A 20,530-nucleotide genomic window follows, 5' to 3' on the forward strand; every position below is an offset into this window, starting at 1 on the left:
GCCAATACATGGACTTTTTTCAACAATTTGAAAAACCTCCTAGAGGAACCATGTAGCCTAGTTGGAAAACTTAGGAAAAGGTGAGGTATGTCATAAGTGCATCAAATATAGTCTGCCTTATAATTTACTACCACGAAATATGCACAAGTCTATTAAAAAAGCTAAAATTTACCAAAATTTTCACTTGCACTTTCTAGCCCACACATGGTGCCCTTAACAGTCAAGAGAAATGTGAACACACATAAAGATGCAGTACTAGGTGGGAACTACATAAAATTACCTTATGGTTTACTGTACTGCTGTCATAATTTCATAGCCACTTCTTATTGCTATTGTGGTAAGCTCTAGCACTCTGAGTAGCTGCCTAAAACAGTATACAGCACTCATTCTCTGAGCAGTTCATCTCTCTAAATTGTATATCTTGGTAAAAAGTGACCTCTCATGGTTTCACATTTTTTTAGCCACTGTAAAGTATATATAACACAGAATATCTGGTTTTGTTTTTAAGACTTATTTATGTATTTGAAAGTCAGAATTACAGAGAGGCGGAAGCTGGGGAGTGGGGGTCTTCCATCTGCTGGTTCACTCCCCAGATGGCCACAGTGGCTGGAGCTGTGCCATCTGAAGCCGGGAGCCAGGAGTTTCTTCCAGGTCTCCCCCATGGGCACAGGGGCCCAAGGACTTGGGCCATCTTCCACTGCTTTCCCAGGCCATAGCAGAGAGCTAGATCGGAAGTGGAGCAGCCAAGACTCAAACTGGTGCCCATATGGGATGCTGGCACTGCAGGCGGCAGCTTTACCCACTAAGCCACAGTACCGGCCCCCAGAATATATATTTATCAACTATTTATGCTCTTGGTAAGGCTTCCAGTCGACAGTAACCTATTAGTACTTAAGTTTTGGGGGGAATCCAGATTATCCTCAGATTTTCCACTGGTGGCATCTGATGGCCATAACCCCCAATTGCTTAAGATATCTATACTTCTAACCAAAGAGCAGGGACTTCCTACTTTGTGTGAACTTCTCCATCCTGTTCTTATTCAGCTCTTTATACCAGCTCCATGCTCTGAATGATGAACAAAGCACAGACGGAATGTTCAAGTTTATACGATAATAAAAGCTACTATTGTGTGTATTCCTTTCTGTTTTAGGAGTGCAGTGTGGCTTGATGCCTGCGTTAATATCTCTCATCACTACTGTAATATTTTTCACCAAATTGATGATCCATCAAGTCCTCTGTGGGCCAGAGTTAAAGCTAGGGTCGGACAAAGGGAATCCATGTATGCAGAGTCAAAGGAATTCACTTTATGTAAACAAGGTAAGTAGAATGTATACACATGCAAATTTGAAATTTGAAAGCACTTGTACATGTCCTAGGTATATTTTTGCTTTTGTTCATACTTACCAAAGATAATCACAAAGCCAGGGAAACATCTGGAGGAATACCATCAGTATCTTTCCTGTCTTCCAAGCCCCACAGAACAGGGTTAAGAGGCAGCAATTGCCTTGCCCCTTGTAAAGCATTACATGGCCCCTGCGTGCAAGTCCAGATCAGTGTTGGCCAGCTGTCCTCTGCACCACCCTTTCATGCACAATTTTCTCTGTCATTCCTTTCCTTTTTTTTTTTTTATTTGACAGAGTTAGACAGTGAGAGAGAGAGAGAGACAGAGAGAAAGGGCTTCCTTCCATTGGTTCACCCCCCAAATGGCCACTACGGCCGGCACTGCACCAATCTGAAGCCAGGAGCCAGGTGCTTCCTTCTGGTCTCCCATGCAAGTGCAGGAGCCCAAGCCCAAGCACTTGGGCCATCCTCCACTGCCCTCCCGGGCCACAGCCTCTCTCTCCTGGATAAAAGAAAGCTCAGGCACTCGACAGCTCCTGAGTGGTCTAGGGCTCTGGGGCCTTTCCTCCAGCTCCACGCCATTCCTCCCTCAGCTTCCCTGCGTTGTTCCTTCAGCCGCCGCCTTGCCAGTGCTCACCCAGCTTTTCAGGCTGTGCTGGCTCCGTCTCTGCCATAGGCCCTTCCTCTCCTTACCTTTCACCAGTTGCTAGTCTCCAGACTCCATGCCCTTGTCGTCTCATAAGCACATCAGCTCTGTGTCATTTTTCTCCCACAGAGATGTATCAAGGGCCTAGTATGTGCCAGAAAGCATGCTAGGCCCTGAGGATGCCCAGGAGGGGTGCAGTACATATGTGACAAATAAATGGTTCAGTGACGCAGCCCTACACGTCAAAGACATAAAAAAAAATTTGTCAGATACGTTAACATCTAGCTCTGGTTCTCACAGTAAAAGTTGCGTTTAGTAAACTTTTATAGAACTTTTAGTGAGGGAGGATAACCAAATGCCTTTTTGAAGACTTTTTTAAATATAGAAACCAGGCTTCTTAATCTACAGAAACAGGGATAAAGGAAAAATTTACTTGATGGAGCGCCTACTATATCAAGCCCCTGACTTTTATGACCGGTTGTTTTCCTGTAGAACTAGAAATGAAATTAAACTTCTAAAGAAGAGCTAAGATGAGAGTGGTTCTGGCCTGAAGTCCATTAAAGTTTTCTTTACTAAGGATACTTAAAATATCTTCTAGATCTTTGTGGAGAGTGGTTTAAATGTAGTCCTGCTGTTGAACAACAGAAATGAAAAATCAGTAGTTTGAGTCACTGATTCTGATTCTCCTGTGAAATGTTCTCTGAAGTTCCAAGGCCAGCACTAATGATACCACCCCTCCTTCCCCCAGGAAAGATTGGACCACCTGCACTCAACGTTAGGAAGGTGGACAACAACATTGCTATTAATATATTTCATCCTCTAATTGTTATCAATGGAGAAACGCTGGGAGCCATGTATGATGAGGACAGTGCCTGCTATGCATTTGAGTACCATGTGTATATAAGAGTGAAGGGCAGTGAGGTATGTGCTTCTCTTTCATTTTTTCCAAAATGAAAATTAGTCTGTAGCTAGCTTAAGTCATTTCTGAAAATTCAGGCAAGCGTAGATTTTGGTAAGAGAAAAGTATGTTGGAATGTCATTAGAAGGCTCTGGTGTGGACTGAGTCACTCTGAGTGTTCAGTTTTTCCTGGCCTCGTTTAGCACGTGGCCGTAATGCAGGATTGTACCCTGTGTGCCTCCATTTCTCCACTGCTGAGATGAGGCTATTTGAATTTTCTTCTTCTTCAATGGTGGTGATGTAAAATAACAGGCAGCTGTAGTTTGAATAAATATTTTTGAAAGAAAAAGTCAATTCTACAGCTGTGGGGGTACAATGACATTACTCCGGCACTGGTGATGAGAGCTATTCTGTTCCATCAATTCTCCATGGCATTGCCACTCATTTATGTAACAGATACTTCTCAGGCGCCTACGTGTGCCTCCTGGGCACCGGGAGGACAGCAGGGAGTAACACAGACAAGATGATCAGCAGGGAAGGGGCTGGGCAGCGCAGGTGGGGGCGTTAACTGGAGATGTGGCTGCAGGAGGTCTGGCAGTGAGCCCCGTGGACATGGGTGAGAAGGGCGTTTTCGGCCCAGCACCGCAGCAGAGACCCTGGAGGATCGAAGCCCACCTGGGAGGGGTGGAGCAGGGAGGCCAGTGGGCAGGGCCGGCGAGCAGTGAGGGCAGGGGCTGGCGCACTGGGGTAGGTCTCTGCAGGCTTGCCAGGTTTTCACTGAACCCCCAGGGAGATGTGGCACCTCTGGAGAGAGGTGAGCAGCAGAGTGCCGTCTGGTTTAGACCGGAGAGTATCACTCTGGTTGCTAGCAGGGTCGTCCTCGAGTAGAAAGCCCCTCATGTTACTCCACTGCTTCAAATCGGCTCACGAATCTTCTGTGGCTGCAGAGTAACTTCTAACTCCCCTTCCGTGGCATGGCCTGGGAGACTCAGATCTGGCCTCCTGGGTCCACAACAGCCATTGTCTCTGGACGAAGGAACGTCTGTTGGTTTAACAGCTGCAGTGAATATCCCTGCTCCTCAAGGTGTTAAACTTCACAGTCCCTGCAAGGAAGATTTTGATGGATACACGTCATCATGCTGTGCTGAACCTCTTGTCTGATGGCAAAGCTGTTGTCAGTCATGTTCAGTATTCATCATCCGTGTTTTCTTTAGGTGTTTGACCAGGATAAATATGGTGTTGGGTTTGTTTGTTGTTTTGTTGTTGTTGTTGTTTTGTTTTGTTTTCAGATTGAAAGAAGCCATGCATTTTCATTGCCTTTTTTTCTTTTTTTTCCATATAGAACACAGATAAAAAACAAGTTAGCGACCCCTGCGATGAGACCCAGTGTGAGTTAAGTATACCAGTGTCCTCGCTGAACGCCGAGTATTGCATTTCAGCAGAAGGCGTCTCAGGCAGGTGGCATGTTACAACGGAGAAGTCTAAAGAAGTCTGTATTGCCATTTTCAATCGTAGTATAAATGGTAAGTTCTTGCCATTTAAAAAAATATGTGGAGAATGACAGCTAAAATGGAGTAATGTGGAAAAGAGACAAATTTATCTGCAATTTCAATACATTCCTTTCTAAAATATTCAGAAGTTCCATTCCTCAGAGATGTTCAACATTAAAAATAGAATAGTTTCTGGAGCTGGTGCTGTGGTACAGTGGGCTAAGCCTCCACCTGCAGTGCTGGCATCCCAAATGGGCACCGTTTCATGTCCTAGTTGCTTCACTTCCAATCCAGCTTCCTGCTAATGGCCTGGGAAAGCACTGACACATGGCCCAAGTGCTTGGTCCCCTGCACCATGTGGGAGACCCGGAATAAGCTCCTGGCTCCCAGCTTCCAATCAGCTCATCTATGGCTGTTGCAGCCATTTGGGGAGTGAAGCAGCAAATGGAAGACCTTTCTGTTTCTCCCTCAACCTGTCTGTAGCTCTACCTCTCAAATAAATAAATAAATCTATTTTTTTAAAAAAGAATAGTTTCTCAGGCATTAAAAAATCCAAAACAACCAATACAGAAAATCCTATGATAGACTTTTGACCCAGGAAAGAAAACAATGTAACAGACACATAAAACTGTATACATAATTTCAGGATTATGAGTAGCCAGAATTCAGTTTGTCACATCAACATTGCAAAACATTATGAATCCTGTTCACAAAAAACAGAAATTAATATCCAGAAATAAATACAGAACAGTTTGAATATTGAATTACGGGTCACTTTTATAACATTTTAAATCATTTATTGTGTTATCTTTCTTTGTGGGAAGATACATTTCTTTTTTTTCTTTTCTTTTTTTTGACAGGTAGAGTTATAGACAGTGAGAGAGAGAGAGAGAGAGAGAGAGAGAGAGATAGGTCTTCCTTCCATTGGTTCATCCCCCAAATGGCCACTATGGCCAGCACTGTGCCAGTCTGAAGCCAGGAGCCAGGTGCTTCTTCCTGGTCTCCCATGCAGGTGCAGGGGCCCAAGCATTTGGGCCATCCTCCACTGCCCTCCCGGGCCACAGCAGAGAGCTGGACTGGAAGAGGAGCAACCGGGGCTAGAACCCGGCACCTGTATGGGATGCCGGCACTGCAGGCGGAGGATTAACCAAGTGAGCCACAGCGTCAGCCCTGGGAGGATACATTTAATAGACCTTTAGAACTGGCATTCTCAAGTGGGTAGGTACCTTTAAAAAGACTTTGGACTTTTCTTGCAATTACTGAAATGCTTGAAAATTCAGATCTTTAATATAAACAATTTGAAATGTAAAAAAAAAAAAATTATGTGTATTTCCACTATCCAAAAAAAAAAAAAACCAAAATAATAACCCATTGTACAAAGTTTGTTGGATTTATTTGTTTTCTTTTTATTTGAAAGACAGAAAGAAACAGAGAGAGAGAGATCTTCCATCTGTCTGGTGGTTTTACTCCCCAAATACCTACAATATCCTGGGCTGAGCCAGGCCCAAGCCAAGAGCCTTGAACTCAGTCCAGGTCTGCCACATGGGTGGCAGGGACACAAATACTTAAGCCATTGTCTACTGCCTCCCAAGATGTGTATTAGCTGGAAGCTGGATCAGAAGCAAAGTGGCCAGGACTTGAACCAGCCTCTCCCAGATGGGGTTCAGGCAGCCCAAGCAGCACCTTAAACACCATGCCAGGCACCTACCCCTGGTGTTTTGTTTCCATACTGTTTCTCTTTAGTTTTGCTATATAACCATGGTCCTAGTGTTATATGTATGTAATTTTGTGTAGTGCTGTAAGCGTATATTATAAAAATCCTTCCATTGATTTCACATGCTCATCTAGATTATTTCAATATGTAAATTGTATTATTTTTATTGAATGTTCCCCAGCTTTTAGACTTTAGAGATTATTTATAGGTTTTCACCATGATAAATCATGCTTTGGTGACTTTGTATATTGTTAAGATGTTTGTTGAATGTTTTTCCAAGGCTAAAAGATGTACTGAAATTTTATAGTACACATTACTTTGTAAAGACTGAAATCTAGACTGAGAAATCTGGCCAAACACCTAAAATTTGATGCTAATAACTTTTCAGCCATTATAGGAAGTTTTCAAATAACAGGGACAGCACTGTGGCACAGTGTGTTAAGGCACTGCCTGCAATGCCGGCATCACATAAAGGTGCCAGTTAGAGACCCAGCTGCTCCACTTCTGATCCAGCTCCCTGCTAATGCACCTTGGAAAGCAGTGGAGGATGGCTCAATTGCTTGGGCCCCTACATATTTGTGGAAGACCTGGAGGAAGCTCCTGGCTTCCGCCTGGCCCCTCTGCAGCCATTTCAGTCACTTAGGGAGTGAACCAGTGGATGGAGAAGCCTCTCTTTGTCTCTCTCTTTCTCTCTCTCTCTCTCTCTCTCTCTCTCTCTGTAGTTCTACCTTTCAAATAAACAACTAAATATTTTTAAAAACCAAATAATTGTTTTAAGATAATACAGTATATATTGTGCTTATTGGAATTATGCTGCTTGAAACAAAATCCTACTTAATGTGCAAAATTTAAAATAATGTAAATGTCCCAAATTTATTTATTTTTTAAGTTTTAAACAGGTCTGTGTTATGGCCACTAGGTGGCACCACCATGGCTGGGTGACAGCACTCCCTGCCTGCCTGTCACAGTGCCTTACACCCTATACTTTCTTAACCTGTGGGACTTCGAATATTATTCTTCTGAGTTGTGTCATTTTATCTTTCACTGTTGTAAGGATTAAGTCTTTTTCATGTCCTATAATAAGCGTGAAATAAGCATTCATTAAGTAGTCATGTCTACAGGGCCTATCTCAAAGAAGTAACTTTGGAATAGGAATTAGAGAAATTAGAGACACTACAGTGCCGTCAGGGAGGCCGAGTGCCCCAGGATGTGGAGTGCTATTAATCTGAAAGAGAGAATTGAGGAAGAAGTCACACCGAAGGTTGCACTGTGAAAATAAAAAGCAGCATCAGGGCAGAACACACAATGGTGATTATAGAAGTGTGTGCTCTGATGTAAGTTTTCCCCGTTTTACTTTATTCTTGTTTCTCACTTGCAATCAAGGGGACTTTATTCCTGTCTCTGTGTGAGTGTGTGTGCACATGTGTGCACCTGTGCATCTTTATATAAGTATTTGTAATCTTGAAATAAATCAGCATAACTGAAAAATCTGATGAATGGGGCCAAGTTATTTTAGGAGTTATAAACATTGAATTTATTTTTAATGAGAGATTTTTTTTAATTTATTTATTCATTTAATGGAAAGGCAGAGTGATGGAGAAAGATAGTGAGAGATCTTCCATTCACTGGTTCACTCTCCCAGATGCCTCCAAGCCAAAGCCAGGAGCCAAGAACTCCACCAAGATCTCCTACGTGGGTGGCAGAAACTGGGGTATTTGGGCTGCCTTCCCAGGTACATTAGCAGGAAGCTGGATCAGAAGTGCAGGAGTCAGAATTGGACCCAGGATTCCAGTATAGAATATGGGAGTTCCAAGTGGCAGATTACCCCACAGCACCACAATGCCCACCCCCGGAGAGGGAGATTTTTAAGTTCTTTTTTGCCTTCTTAACTCAGAGGAAAGCATAACCCTGGAAACACCCTATGTTTGAGGCTGGAAGGAAACTGTTATGAAAAGCCTGTTTTAACTGTGTTGGGTTGGTCATGACAAACAGTCGCAAGGAGTTACGGAACGACAGGGCTGGGGAGACTCAGAAGCCCTTCTAGGACAAATACCTGTTTCGTTTTGTTTTGTTTTCTCCTTCAGATTGCCTGCCTCCGGTCTCAGTGTGCAGCGAGTCTCTTAACACCAAGAGTTTTTGATAGAAATAATAGCAGTGTTTCTTCTCAATTCTCATTTGTGGTTTTTCCCTCTCTGTAGATATTATTTGGATTCCTGTTGGGGCTGCTGTCCTGCTGTTTGTAATAGTGATCCTGGTATTCGCATGCTATCGCGTTAAGAAGATCAGTCCACTTAAGCGGACAAACATAAAGTTACCCAAGTCCTTGGTAATGTGTTACAGTGGTTTTCTGTAGTTACCTGAATATATTTTAAGTGTTAAGTTGAACCTTTGGGGGCAGGTCCTGAGATTTTGTTTTTAGAGTGGAATGATGGTCAGCAGCATCCCACCTGCCCTAAATCACTCCATCTACCACGCATCCAAAACCACACACTTTGTACTGTGCACCAGGTACCGTCTCTGTTCTCAGGGCAAAAGCACAGACAAGGCTGGTAAGAAAAGATCAGTGTACAGGGGTACAGAGTGTGATGCATGAACGATGGACATGGACACTTGTCGGAGCCAGTAAAGACGTGGTGAGGGTGAGGAGGGAGGTCGTGGCTTTTCCAGAGGCGATGATGTTGGGTCAGGCTTGAGGGACAGCCAGGAGTTTGTTCAGGTGCTGAGGGACAGTGTATGCTCAGGCTCAGAGCCCATACAGTGTGACTTTTGAAGATCTGCAAACACAGAAATGCTTTTTTTTTTTTTGGACAGGCAGAGTGGACAGTGAGAGAGAGACAGAGAGAAAGGTCTTCCTTTGCCATTGGTTCACCCTCCAGTGGCCGCCATGGCCAGTGCACTGCGCTGATCCAAAGCCAGGAGCCAGGTGCTTCTCCTGGTCTCCCATGGGGTGCAGGGCCCAAGCACTTGGGCCATCCTCCACTGCACTCCCTGGCCACAGCAGAGAGCTGGCCTGGAAGAGGGGCAACTGGGACAGAATCTGGCACCCCGACTGGAACTAGAACCCGGTGTGCCGGCGCCGCAGGTGGAGGATTAGCCTAGTGAGCCATGGCGCCAGCCAGAAATGCTTTATTATGGTTGGAGGATAGAGGGGAAAATGGCCAAAAATGAGACTGACACAGGAGTCTGACATTTTAATGTCTGACATTTCAAAGGTGACAGAACGATAATTATTTGAATCAAATATGGCAAGGATAGTATCTATGAGGTTCAAAGGGTGCAGTGAAATTTGCTGTAAAAGCATTGTCTTTAAGTGGATGAGAACTGCCAGCAGTTAACAAGCAATTCATGTATGAATGGTAACAGCCTTGCTGGGAGTTGCACATGAAGCCACCTCACAGTATACAGTTTTACACTCACTAGAGAAGGCAAACTCACACTATTAGTAGTGCCAGCAGGAGTATGGCTCGTGTGACCCGGTGTGAATGTAGCCTGGGGGAAGATGATCATACATGCGCACACAGTGTGATAGTGCCAGCCGTGCGCGGGCCCTTTGCCGTTCCTGCACTCTGGAAAGTTCATTCTGGGAAAGGCATTTTACAATGGCATGAAATATTCAGCACATTCTGTAACTAGTAAACATTGGAACACATTAATATCTATTGAAGAAATTATCAGTGTAAAGAAATAAGATCAGCCACCAAAAATGACAATCATGTAGACAGATAATGAAAACAGTGTATAAAAACAAGTAATTGTGCTTCCATTACAAATATAACATGCATCCACGTGCCAGGTCATATATGAAAAGCAACACCTGTTGGTGAGACACTGAATCACTCTTAAAAATCCTAAAACTTAGTTTTTGATCTTAATCTGGTTCTTTTCATTAAAAAAAACAAGACTTGGCATTCAGAAATGTTACTCTAAATTTACTGCTGGCTGATCTGCTGAAGGTTAACAATTTATTCTCTCCAATTGATTTCTCTACCCTTAGCTCTTTGTGGTCAGAAACGCCACATCGGAGACGAAACCAGACTCAAAATACATGTCGGTTGTCACCTCCTGCCAGCCGTTGGTCCCGGAAGACGAGAAGGTGCTCTGTGAAGAGCAGCTGTCCCCAGAGGAAGGGCCGGGCCCGCACGGAGCAGACTGCCCAGGATCAGCTGGGCACACGGGAGACCTTGCTGAAGTGGTGGCTGTGGAGGAGGTGGCTTCGGATGTGGCCCCTGCCAGGCCCCTGACTCCACCAGAGAGAGAAAATTCTTTCCATTCAGGTAGCGACCTGTCTGCAGCCAACAGCGTCGCCTTGAACTCGTATCACTCCCGAAATGCCTCTGACAGTGGCCTTGCGGGGTCAGGGAGTCTGTCAGACTCAGAGTTCCCCACAAATCATAAACCTGAAATAAAGCCGCAAGGACAAGAGGCCCTACCACTGAGAAACGGCCCAAGCTCCTTTGGCTACGACAAACCACATGTGATGGTGGACCTGCTTGTGGGAGAGCATCCTAAGGAGGCCTTGATTGGTTACAGACTCGCAACAGATGCCAAAGAATCCTCGTAAGATCCGTGAAGACACACCAGCTCTGAAGGACCTGGCTTTCCTGGACAGTGTCTCTGCTTCGATTTCTTGACCAAAAAAAAAAAAAAAATGAACTCAGAAACTGTATCTTAGTCCTTGTTAACCAAACGGCCTGTTTGGCTTTGGAGAAATATGTAAGCATTCTGTTGTGCACTGTCCCATATGGTCTGCAAACTACAGACACTGTTTAGAAAAATCGCCACTATCGCTTCCGAGCCTTCCTCCCTAGATGAGTTTGCACTAACCGTGAACGTGCTCCAGGACCCCTGTACCCCTGGAGGTCATGTCCCAGGGTCCTTTCTCACCGTGTGAAGAGACAGTGGGAGCTTTCAGTCTCTGTGCCTCGACATGGGATTCGGCTTTGTACATGTACATTTGTAGTATTTTCAGATGACTAATTTCGGAAGAAATCCTGAAAGCTTTTCAAAACTGGGTTTCAAATGCAAACTAATAGAGGATGTAAAGAGGAACATGTATATATTTTTATGGAATGTCTAGAGATTGTTAAATAAAAAATTCTAAAACTTATTTTTGTGTTTGTTTACTTCACATTCAGGCAGTCTTTCAAAGCTGACTAGAATAGTTTTTCTCCAATGTTTGTTTCCATGCCTTCATCCTATAGAATTATTTTCTCAAGTGTTCATATCTAATCTTTGTGGATTCAGGAGTCTTTGAAATAAAGGTGGGGATCAGATACACAGGAATGGATGGAGGAGGTTTTTTTTTTTTTTTAATATATTTACTTATTTGGGAGGCAGAGTTATAGAGAGAGGGAGACACAGAGAGAGAGAGAGAGGTCTTCCATCCACTGGTTCACTCCCCAAGTCGCCACAACGGCTAGAGCTGGGATGATCAAAGCCAGGAGCCAGGAGCTTCTTCTGGGTCCCACATGGATGCAGGAGCCTAAGCACTTGGGCCATCTTTCACTGCTTTCCCAGGCCATTAGCAAAGAGCTGGATTGGAAGAGGAACAGCCAGGACTCAAACTGACACCCATATGAGATGCTGGTGCTGCAGGCAGCGGCTTAGCCTACTGCACTACAGTGCAGGTCCCTGGAGGAGTTTTGACAGGTGTGTGGTCTGAAAAGAGAATCCCAGTGAAAGGCAAGCCAAGAGTTAATACCTGTTTTACAATAGTTCTTGGAATTATTAAGAGGATAGAAGGATTAGGATAGGACTCACATGAATCCTACATGTGAGTTTGTAGGCAAAACAAATTTTAATATAATTTAATGAGTAAATTAGAAAATAAGCCATGAAAATGTATTTCTCCTTACTGAAGAATTGAAATGAAAATCAGGTGCCAATTTTATCTTACCAGTGGAAATAAAAAGCAGTCAACACTGACGTCATTTGCAGTGTAACTGTCTTTCTCGTTTTGGAGGTATTTTTGGAGTTAACGTTTCAAGCCAACATTCTAGTATGTATCACAACCCATAAAGAACTTTCTCTTTGATAGAATAATCTCCCTTTTAATGAAAAGTATATGAGTTACAATAGGGAAAAAAGTAAACATGAAAAGAATTGGAATGCCAAGGATAGGGTAGTAGCTGCTGCCACCCAAGAGGACTGTGCCAGAGTGTTCTGCCAGATGCGAATGAAGTACCTGTTCTGCCCCAGCTAACCCGCGCTGACACCAGTCTTACTGGGAAAATGCCTTGATGCTTCTTTACTCATCAGCCGCGGTGTGTGTGTTTTCAATACTAGGTAATTCTCCTTCCTCCGTGACTTGACTAATCCTGTCCTTTGTCCATTTCTTTCTGGGCTGCTTATGTCTTCCTGAATGTCCACAAGAGACATGTTAATTTTATAATATCTTGCATTGAATGTTTTATTTTATTCATCATTTCCTTATGTTCTTAAGGAACATAGATACCAAGAAGATACCAATTTTCATCCACATTTTCTTCTGATATTTTGAGATTATGGTTTCATTTTACATTTAATGTTTTTCCTATCCAGATTTTTGTTCATATATGAATGAGGTAGGGATTTGTCTGTTACTTTCAGTTTCCTGTAGCCACCATAAAAAAAATTACAACAAATGGATGACTTCAAACAACAGAACTGTATTCTCTCACCACTGGAGACCAGAAATCTGAAATCAAGATTTGGGTATGGCCAGATTCTATCTGAAAGCTCCAGGGGAGGGAACAAGTGCTTGCTTCCAGCTCCTGGGGTCGGCTGGTCATCCTTGGCGTTCCTTGATTTGTAGCTGTATCCTTCTGGCCTCTTTTGTCATGTGGCTTTCTTCCCTATTTTTCTTGGTGTCCAAGTCTCTATCAGGAAATGAGTCAGTGGATGAGAGCCTACTCTAATCCAGTATGACCCCATCTTATTTAACTTGATCTCTGCAAAGACATTGCAATTGGCCATCTATATGTGCAGGTATCCCAGGGTTCAACCAACTAAAGATCAAAAATAATTGAAAAAAATTGCATCTGTGCTGAGCATACATAGACTTTTTTCTTTGTGATTATTCCTTAAACAATATAATATAGCAGCTATTAACAAAGCATTTACATTGTATTAGGTGCTACAAGTAGTCTAGAGATGTATATAGGCCAAGTGCTAATAGTACACCATTTCATATAAGGCATTAGAGAACCCCTGGACATTAGTATCTGAGAGGGACCCAAGAACACATCCCTTGCAGGTACCAAGAGACCATATTTCCAAATAAGCTTAATTTATGAGCATTAATTAATACTTCTCTATGTTTTGCCCTTCTGTGCTCCCACTTTCTGAAGCTAGAACTCTTCTCACCCCTTTCTAAGGGAGCTGCCCATGGGGAATGAATGAGTGTGAATGAACAAACAGGCTCAGCAAGTTAAGTCGCTTGCCCAGGGAGTGGAGGCTGATGATTGTGCCTTTCACGCTTTTCCTAATAAATCTCAGCAGCCCACATTCACTGTTCTCATGTTTGGTGGCAGTGAGAGCTTAGGGTAGAAAATGCTTTCCTGGGTGCTTAATTTGTGCTTCGAGATAAACCAAATAGAAACATTTTGGAGATAGCTAAAAACTAAAGGGGAGGATGAGGGAGTGAAGCAGATAAGGAAAGATAAAGTCAGAGGTTAGCATCTGATGATTGTCTATGCCGCTGAGATGGTGAAAGGTTGCTAAACAGTACTGAGTTCCTTATTAAAGGGAAATGCTTGGGTTTGGGAGATGCTCTGAGATTCTCTAGAAAGCTCTGTAATCTAGGCCGGCGCTGCGGCTCACTAGGCTAATCCTCCGCCTTTGCGGCGCCGGCACACCGGATTCTAGTCCCGGTCGGGGCGCCGGATTCCGTCCCGGTTGCCCCTCTTCCAGGCCAGCTCTCTGCTGTGGCCAGCGAGGGCAGTGGAGGATGGCCCAACTGCTTGGGCCCCTGCACCCGCATGGGAGACCAGGAAAAGCACCTGGCTCCTGCCTTCGGATCAGTGGGATGCGCTGGCCACAGCACACCGGCTGCAGCGGCCATTGGAGGGTGAACCAACGGCAAAGGAAGACCTTTCTGTCTCTCTCTCTCTGTCCACTCTGCCTGTCAAAAAATAAAAATAAAAAAATTTAAAAAAAAAGAAAGCTCTGTAATCTGGGAGCTGAGAAAGAAATAACAACCAACATATACTGAGTCATTACTGTGTGCCAGGTGCCCTGCCGAGGGCTTCACCTGTGCTACCTCATTGGTTTCCCCCACATACACAATACCATATTAACTACTACGAAGATTTTGCGGGTTTTTTTATTAGAGAGGGAGGAGAAGAGAGAGTGGGTGAAGGACACAGAGCTCTCTCACCCACTGGTGAGCTCTCTCACCCAAACACCTGCCATGCCTAGTGTTGGGCCAACCCAAAGCCAGCATCTGGGAATACAATCCAGGTGTCCCACATGGTTATCCCCCTCTGGCTCTCAGTGTGCACACTAAAAGGAAGCTGCAGTCAGGAGCAGAGGCTTTGCTGGGCCATCTGCTTGGACATCCTTCCACCTGGCTCCCTGCCCCACCCAGCTCAGGGCCCAGCTCAGTGCCCAGCTCCCAAGTTCCTGGACAGCAAAGCTTTTCCTCACACCTACTGGCAGCGGCAACTTCCTACCACCCTCTCTTCCCCTGGACCTTGCCTCCATAGCATTTGATCATCACCTGACACAGGGTGCTGTGTCTGCTGCTTTATCATCTGCCTCCTGGTTCCCCAGGAACTCTGAGATGTCAGCGCAATGAGGACAAAAACTTATCTAAGCCATGGTCATATTGCCAGCACCTAGGACAGTGCCTGGCACAGAGTAAGGGCTCAGTAAACTTCTGTTGGCTAAACAGATCGTCTCCATCGCCACCTCTGACATCTGTCCATATCCGTTTGGCTCCTTTATCATGTTTTATAGAATTATAAATAAGCATATATAAGTAAATTTCTCTGCATGTTTATAAAATAAAAATATTTATAAAAACAATTTATTGGGGCTGGTGGTATGGCATAATAGGCTAAGTGTCCGGCCTGTGGTGCTGGCATCCCATATGGATGCCAGTTCATTTCCCAGCTGCTTCTCTTCTGATCCAGCTCTCTGCTATGGCATGGAAAGCAGTGGAAGATGGCCCAATTGCTTGGATCCCTACACCCATGTAGGAGACCCAGAAGAAACTCCTGGTTCCCGGCTTCAGATTAACCCAGCTCCAGCCATTGCAGCCATTCGACGAGTGAACCAGTGGATGTAAGATCTCTCTGTCTGTAACTCTACCTCTCAAAAAAAATAAATAAAATCTTTTAAAAATATAATTTATTTGACACATATATGCACTTTTTATATATAGCGTATATTATTATATCATTTGTCTAACATATTAAAGAAACATTTCTGTTTCTGTGATTCTAGAAAATTTGAAAACTTCTGCAGTATTACAGAAACTCATGCAAGCCAGAACTGACCAGAAATCAATAAAATATATAGAACAAAGCAATGGCATTGTAGATGGCAAAAGAACTAGACCAAAACAAAAGCAAAAGCAAAAAAACAGCATTAACAGCTTGCCAAGTTCAATGAATTGGTTTTACCTCAACCACCTATGCTGTCTGTAAAATTGCTGATTTCCCATTATTTCAACATCCCTCCTGTAGGATCTAGAAAAGAACCAGACAAGGACCTGTGGAGAACCCTGCCCTTCCACACATCTTGATTCCAGCTTGATTCCTGCTCACATGTACGGGAAACTTCCCGGCAGCTCTGGGTAGCTGGGTGGGAGGGAGGGAGGGAGGGAAGGGAAGGGAAGAGAGAGAGAGAGAGAGAGAGAGAGAGAGAGAGAGAAACACTCCCATATGTGGATTCAGCCCATAAGTGCCTGCAACAGAGCCAAGGGCTACTCCAGAGCTAAATTGGGATCCCAGAACTCAACCCGGGTCTCCCCTATATGTGGCAGGAGCCCAATTCCTTGAGCCATCAGTGCTACCTCTCAGGGTGTGCATTAACAGGAAACCAGAGTCTCAAGCTGGAGTCGGGAATTTAACACAGGCTCTCCACTACACAGGCATCCTAATCAGTGTCTCCACGGCTGGGCCAAACACCCACCCCTGTAATGAATCTTAAAGATGCTCATCTGCTCGCTAAATCATGGCTGAGGGAAAGGGCCTGGTTCAGACTCCTTTCCACGATAAACACTGACCACATAATACTCCACCCCAGTCTGTAAACATTTCTCTGTAGGAGCATAAGGAACAGGTGGCTCTTTGCTTCTAAGATCTGGCTGAAGGAACTGATGTGGGCTCCAGGACGGCTGGCTCTGCTGGCCTTTTCCTCTCTGCATCCCTGACACCAGCCAGGGCTGGCACCCAGTGGATGTCCAGTGAGCATTTGTTTAAGTACGTACATAACTACAGTGGTGAACAGCCTACTGTTCTTTGAGATCATTCTGTCCCTTGATGGTATGAATCTTGTAAGTGAAGAATAGGGGGCTGGGGCTGGCGCTGTGGCACAGTGGGTTAAAGCCCCAGCCTACAGCACCGGCATCCCACATGGGCGCCGGTTTGTGTCTCGGCTGCTCCTCTTCCAATCCAGCTCTCTGCTATGGCCTGGGAAAGCAGTAGAAAATGGCCCAAGTCTTTGGGCCCCTGCACCCGTGTGGGAGACCTGGACAAAGATCCTGGCTCCTGGCTTCAGATCAGCTCAGCTCTGGCTGTTGTGGTCATTTGGGGAGTGAACCAGCGGATGGAAGACCTCTCTCTCTGGCTCTACCTCTCTCTGTAACTCTGTCTTTCAAATAAATAAATAAATAAATAAATAATAATAATAATAATGAAAAGACAAGAATAGGGGCCTGCATTGGGACGCAGGTGGTTAAGTGGCCCCTTGTGACGTCAGTATCCCTTATCAGAGCACCAGTTTGATCCAGTTCCCTGCTAGTGCACCTGGGAAAGCAGCAGAAAATGGCCTAAGTGCTTGGGCCCCTGCCACCCTTATGGGAGACCTAGATGGAGTTCTGGGCTCCTGGCTTCTGGCTGGCCAAGCCCAGCCATTGACAGCATTTGGGGAGTGGACCAGGGATGGAGGGTCTCTCTGTCTCTCCTTCTCTTCCCCCACCTCCCACCGTCAGTCTGCTTTTCTAATAAATACATCTTTTTTAAAAAGTAAAGAGTAACATCAGAGATTTTATAATATTCCCCGGATGCTAAGGTTAGCCAGACCTGCTTCCACACCTCATTTTGTCACCCCTGGCTAGAGAGTCTTGGAGTAGTTGTCTTCACCTCTTGTGCCTCAGTCTCTCCATCTGTGATATGGGGATAATGACACCAAGCTCTGCCTGTTGGGAGGACTAGCTATAATAATGCATGTGAGGATCATAGGACAGCACAATTACTAGATCTTGTGGATATTGTTACCATTAAAAAGGCATTACAATGGTCAAAATGCATTTTTTTTTAATTTGACAGGTAGAGTTATAGACAGAGAGACACAGAGAGAAAGGTCTTCCCTCCATTGGTTCACTCCCCAAATGGCCGCTACGGCCAGCGCACTGCACCGATCCGAAGCCAGGGGCCAGGTGCTTCTTCCTGGTCTCCCATGCGGGTGCAGGGGCCCAAGCACTTGGGCCATCCTCCACTGCCCTCCCGGGCCACAGCAGAGAGCTGGACTGGAAAAGGAGCAACCGGGACTAGAACCCATCGCCCATATGGGATGCCGCCACTGCAAGTGGAAGATTAACCAAGTGAGCCACTGCGCTGGCCCCCAAAATGAGTTTCTAAAAATGCATCTCACAGGCCGGCGCCGCGGCTCACTTGGCTAATCCTCCACCTGCAGCACTGGCACCCCGGGTTCTAGTCCCGATTGGGGTGCCGGATCCTGTCCCGGTTGCTTCTCTCTTCCAGTCCAGCTCTATGCTGTGGCCCTGGAAGGCAGTGGAGAATGGCCCAGGTGCTTGGGCCCTGCACCTGCATGGGAGACCAGGAGGAAGCACCTGACTCCTATCTTCGGATCAGCGTAGCGCGCTGGCCATAGCGGCCTTTGGGGGGTGAACCAACAGAAAGGAAGACCTTTCTCTCTGTCTCTCTCTCTCTCTCTCACTGTCTGACTCTGCCTGTCAAACAAAAAAAAAATGCATCTCACAGATAAAGCTTTTTAAAATATTTTTTACTTCATTTTTTCATTTATTTAAAAAGTAGAGAGATAGACACACAAAAACATAATATACACTAGAAAGGAGGGAGGGAGGAAGGCAGGCAGGCAGGTAGGCCGGCCAGCCCGTAAACCTACGCAGGGCAGGGTCTCCCACACAGATGGCCAGGATTCAAGTACTTGAGCCATCACCTGCTGCCTCCCAGCGTGTGCATCAGTAGGAAGCTGGAATTGGAAGCAGAGCAGGGACTTGAACCCAGGCACTTAGATATCGGTTGCAAGTATCCCCAGCAGTGTCTTCACATCTGCACCCAACACTTGTCCCTGGATGAAGTTTTAACATCTTTTGTCTTTTGCTATGAAAAGTTAAATATATACAAACACAGACAGTTCAATGGGCCTCCGTGTGAGCAATTCCCATTTCAACAGTTGTCATCTTGTGGCCAGTCACCCCTTCCCTAACCCCAGCTTTTATTTCAAAACACATCCCAGACAGTATGCTACTTCACCTATGGTACTCCAATACGCATCTCTAAAAACATAAAAATCGTGACCCAAATCCCATGTCACACCTAAAAACAAAAATTATGCCAGGCCGGCGCCATGACTCACTTGGTTAATTATCCGCCTGCGGCGCCAGCATCCCATATGGGCGTTAGGTTCTAGTCCCGGGCTCTCTGCTGTGGCCCGGGAAGGCAGTGAAGGATGGCCTAAGTGCTTGGGCACCTGCATCCGCATGGGAGACCAGGAGGAAGCACCTGGCTCCTGTCTTCGGATTGGTGCAGCACTCCAGCCATGGCAGCCATTTGGGGGGTGAACCAATGGAAGGAAGACCTTTCTCTCTGTCTCTCTCTCACTGTCTAACTCTACCTGTCAAATAAAAAAAATATCTTGCTTAGATAAATTTTTGGTTGGCTGGAAGTCACAAGGAGGAAGGAAAAAGAATCCTATCTGCCTGAGGTCAAGTGTTCAGCAGACCCAATCATTGGAGGCATCCACTGTCAGGGTCAAGGTCCCTGCTGAGAGGAGGGAGCTGGGGGAAGGAGGGCAGGGAACCGAAGGCAGAGAATGAGTCTGGAGCCTGCATTTCATGACTACTGCAAGACAGAGACTTCATTAACTATGATTTTCTTTCTTCTCAAACCAAATGGCATTTCATTTGACACCATTATGTACAAATTCTTCCTCTTCCAAATTGGTGGGAAAATAAAAATCTATTTTATCTTTTCATCTACCCTGAGGCATTGTTGGCAGTGCTGGCTTTCACACAGGATGTGATATTACACAATTAAGGAGCACATTGCATGGTGACAGGCCCAGTTTGCTTTCTGAAATTTAACACAACACAAAAGCTCACATCTTTGGAAAGTTCAGTCCTTAACTGTCATATAGTCTTCCCCTTTCTCCCTAATTTCTCCTTATTTGTTCTACAGTGTCAGTAGAAACTTCAATTTTATTTTCTGATGTTCTATATATAAAACCTTGAATTAGAATATTTTCTTTCTTTTCTTTTTTTCTACCTGGAACTTGATGCAATTAGCTCACTTCAAGACAAGATCTACTGGTGTTGAAGATCATGCAAACCAGCAGTTCCACACCAGATTATCACCCCCCATTTATGCAAAGCCTAGAGTTCAGGGGGCAACATCAGCAAGTAAGTGAAAGAGGAGGCCAAGAAGTCTAGAAGGGATGGAATACCAGGAAAGTGAAATGCTGCACGTTTCTTCTTTAAAAGCTTGAGTTTCCTTAGAAGCAAGGAAAACTTCATGTGGTGGAGATAAGGAGGCTGGATTCTGAAGTTTGATGCAGCAGGTAGGCACTGGAAGCTCTGGTGATCTCTTCATGACCCTCTCCATGTGGCTCTGGCTCCAAAAAGCACGTCACACAGCTGTCCTCACAGAACTGCGGAATTGGCTATGTGATGTCGGTGGTGGCCTGGCCTTCTGGCTTCCAGTCTCTGCCCTAAGGCACTTGGACCACAAACGAGGTTTTCCCTGCATGGCCTCAGCTCCACTCAAGGCCTCTGAATCTCAGGCAACCAAGTATCTAGAATCATTGTCTACAGATGCTGGGACATGGAGTTGGAGATGCAGGAGTGTGGCTTCTGCCCTTGAGAGAACAACTTCCCCTCTGCTTGCTTCTCTGCACAGGAGGTCGTCCCTCGTGCTGTCTTGCAGACTCGGCCTCCTCCACATCGGCAGCACTTAGCTCTTCTGCATGCCCCCTGCCAGCTACATGTCTGGTCTTGGCTAATCATTGTGGTTAGGAGCAGGCAGCAAAGTGGT

General features: G+C 45.2%; 1 protein-coding gene and 1 long non-coding RNA gene across 4 annotated transcripts in view; one reads left to right on the top strand and one right to left on the bottom strand.

Annotated features, from left to right (window-relative positions):
• IFNGR1 (interferon gamma receptor 1) overlaps positions 1-11,196 on the top strand; it is a 28,663-nt gene extending 17,467 nt beyond the window's left edge. For both annotated transcript variants that reach the window (XM_008263570.5, XM_051854301.3), the window contains exons 3-7: positions 1,151-1,317; positions 2,736-2,908; positions 4,228-4,408; positions 8,288-8,415; positions 10,084-11,196. In XM_008263570.5, the coding sequence (XP_008261792.2) occupies positions 1,151-1,317; positions 2,736-2,908; positions 4,228-4,408; positions 8,288-8,415; positions 10,084-10,650 (1,216 nt within the window). In that variant the 3' untranslated portion in view covers positions 10,651-11,196. The remainder of the gene's footprint in view (positions 1-1,150; positions 1,318-2,735; positions 2,909-4,227; positions 4,409-8,287; positions 8,416-10,083) is intronic.
• A 220-nt stretch (positions 11,197-11,416) lies between these two features.
• LOC149126456 (uncharacterized) overlaps positions 11,417-20,530 on the bottom strand; it is an 89,715-nt gene continuing 80,601 nt past the window's right edge. For both annotated transcript variants that reach the window (XR_016233681.1, XR_016233680.1), the window contains one exon: positions 11,417-11,747. This is a non-coding gene — a long non-coding RNA (uncharacterized LOC149126456). The remainder of the gene's footprint in view (positions 11,748-20,530) is intronic.

The sequence above is a fragment of the Oryctolagus cuniculus genome, chromosome 5 (assembly GCF_051225735.1).
Source record: "Oryctolagus cuniculus isolate XC-2025 breed Fujian yellow rabbit chromosome 5, ASM5122573v1, whole genome shotgun sequence".
Lineage (NCBI taxonomy): Eukaryota > Metazoa > Chordata > Mammalia > Lagomorpha > Leporidae > Oryctolagus > Oryctolagus cuniculus.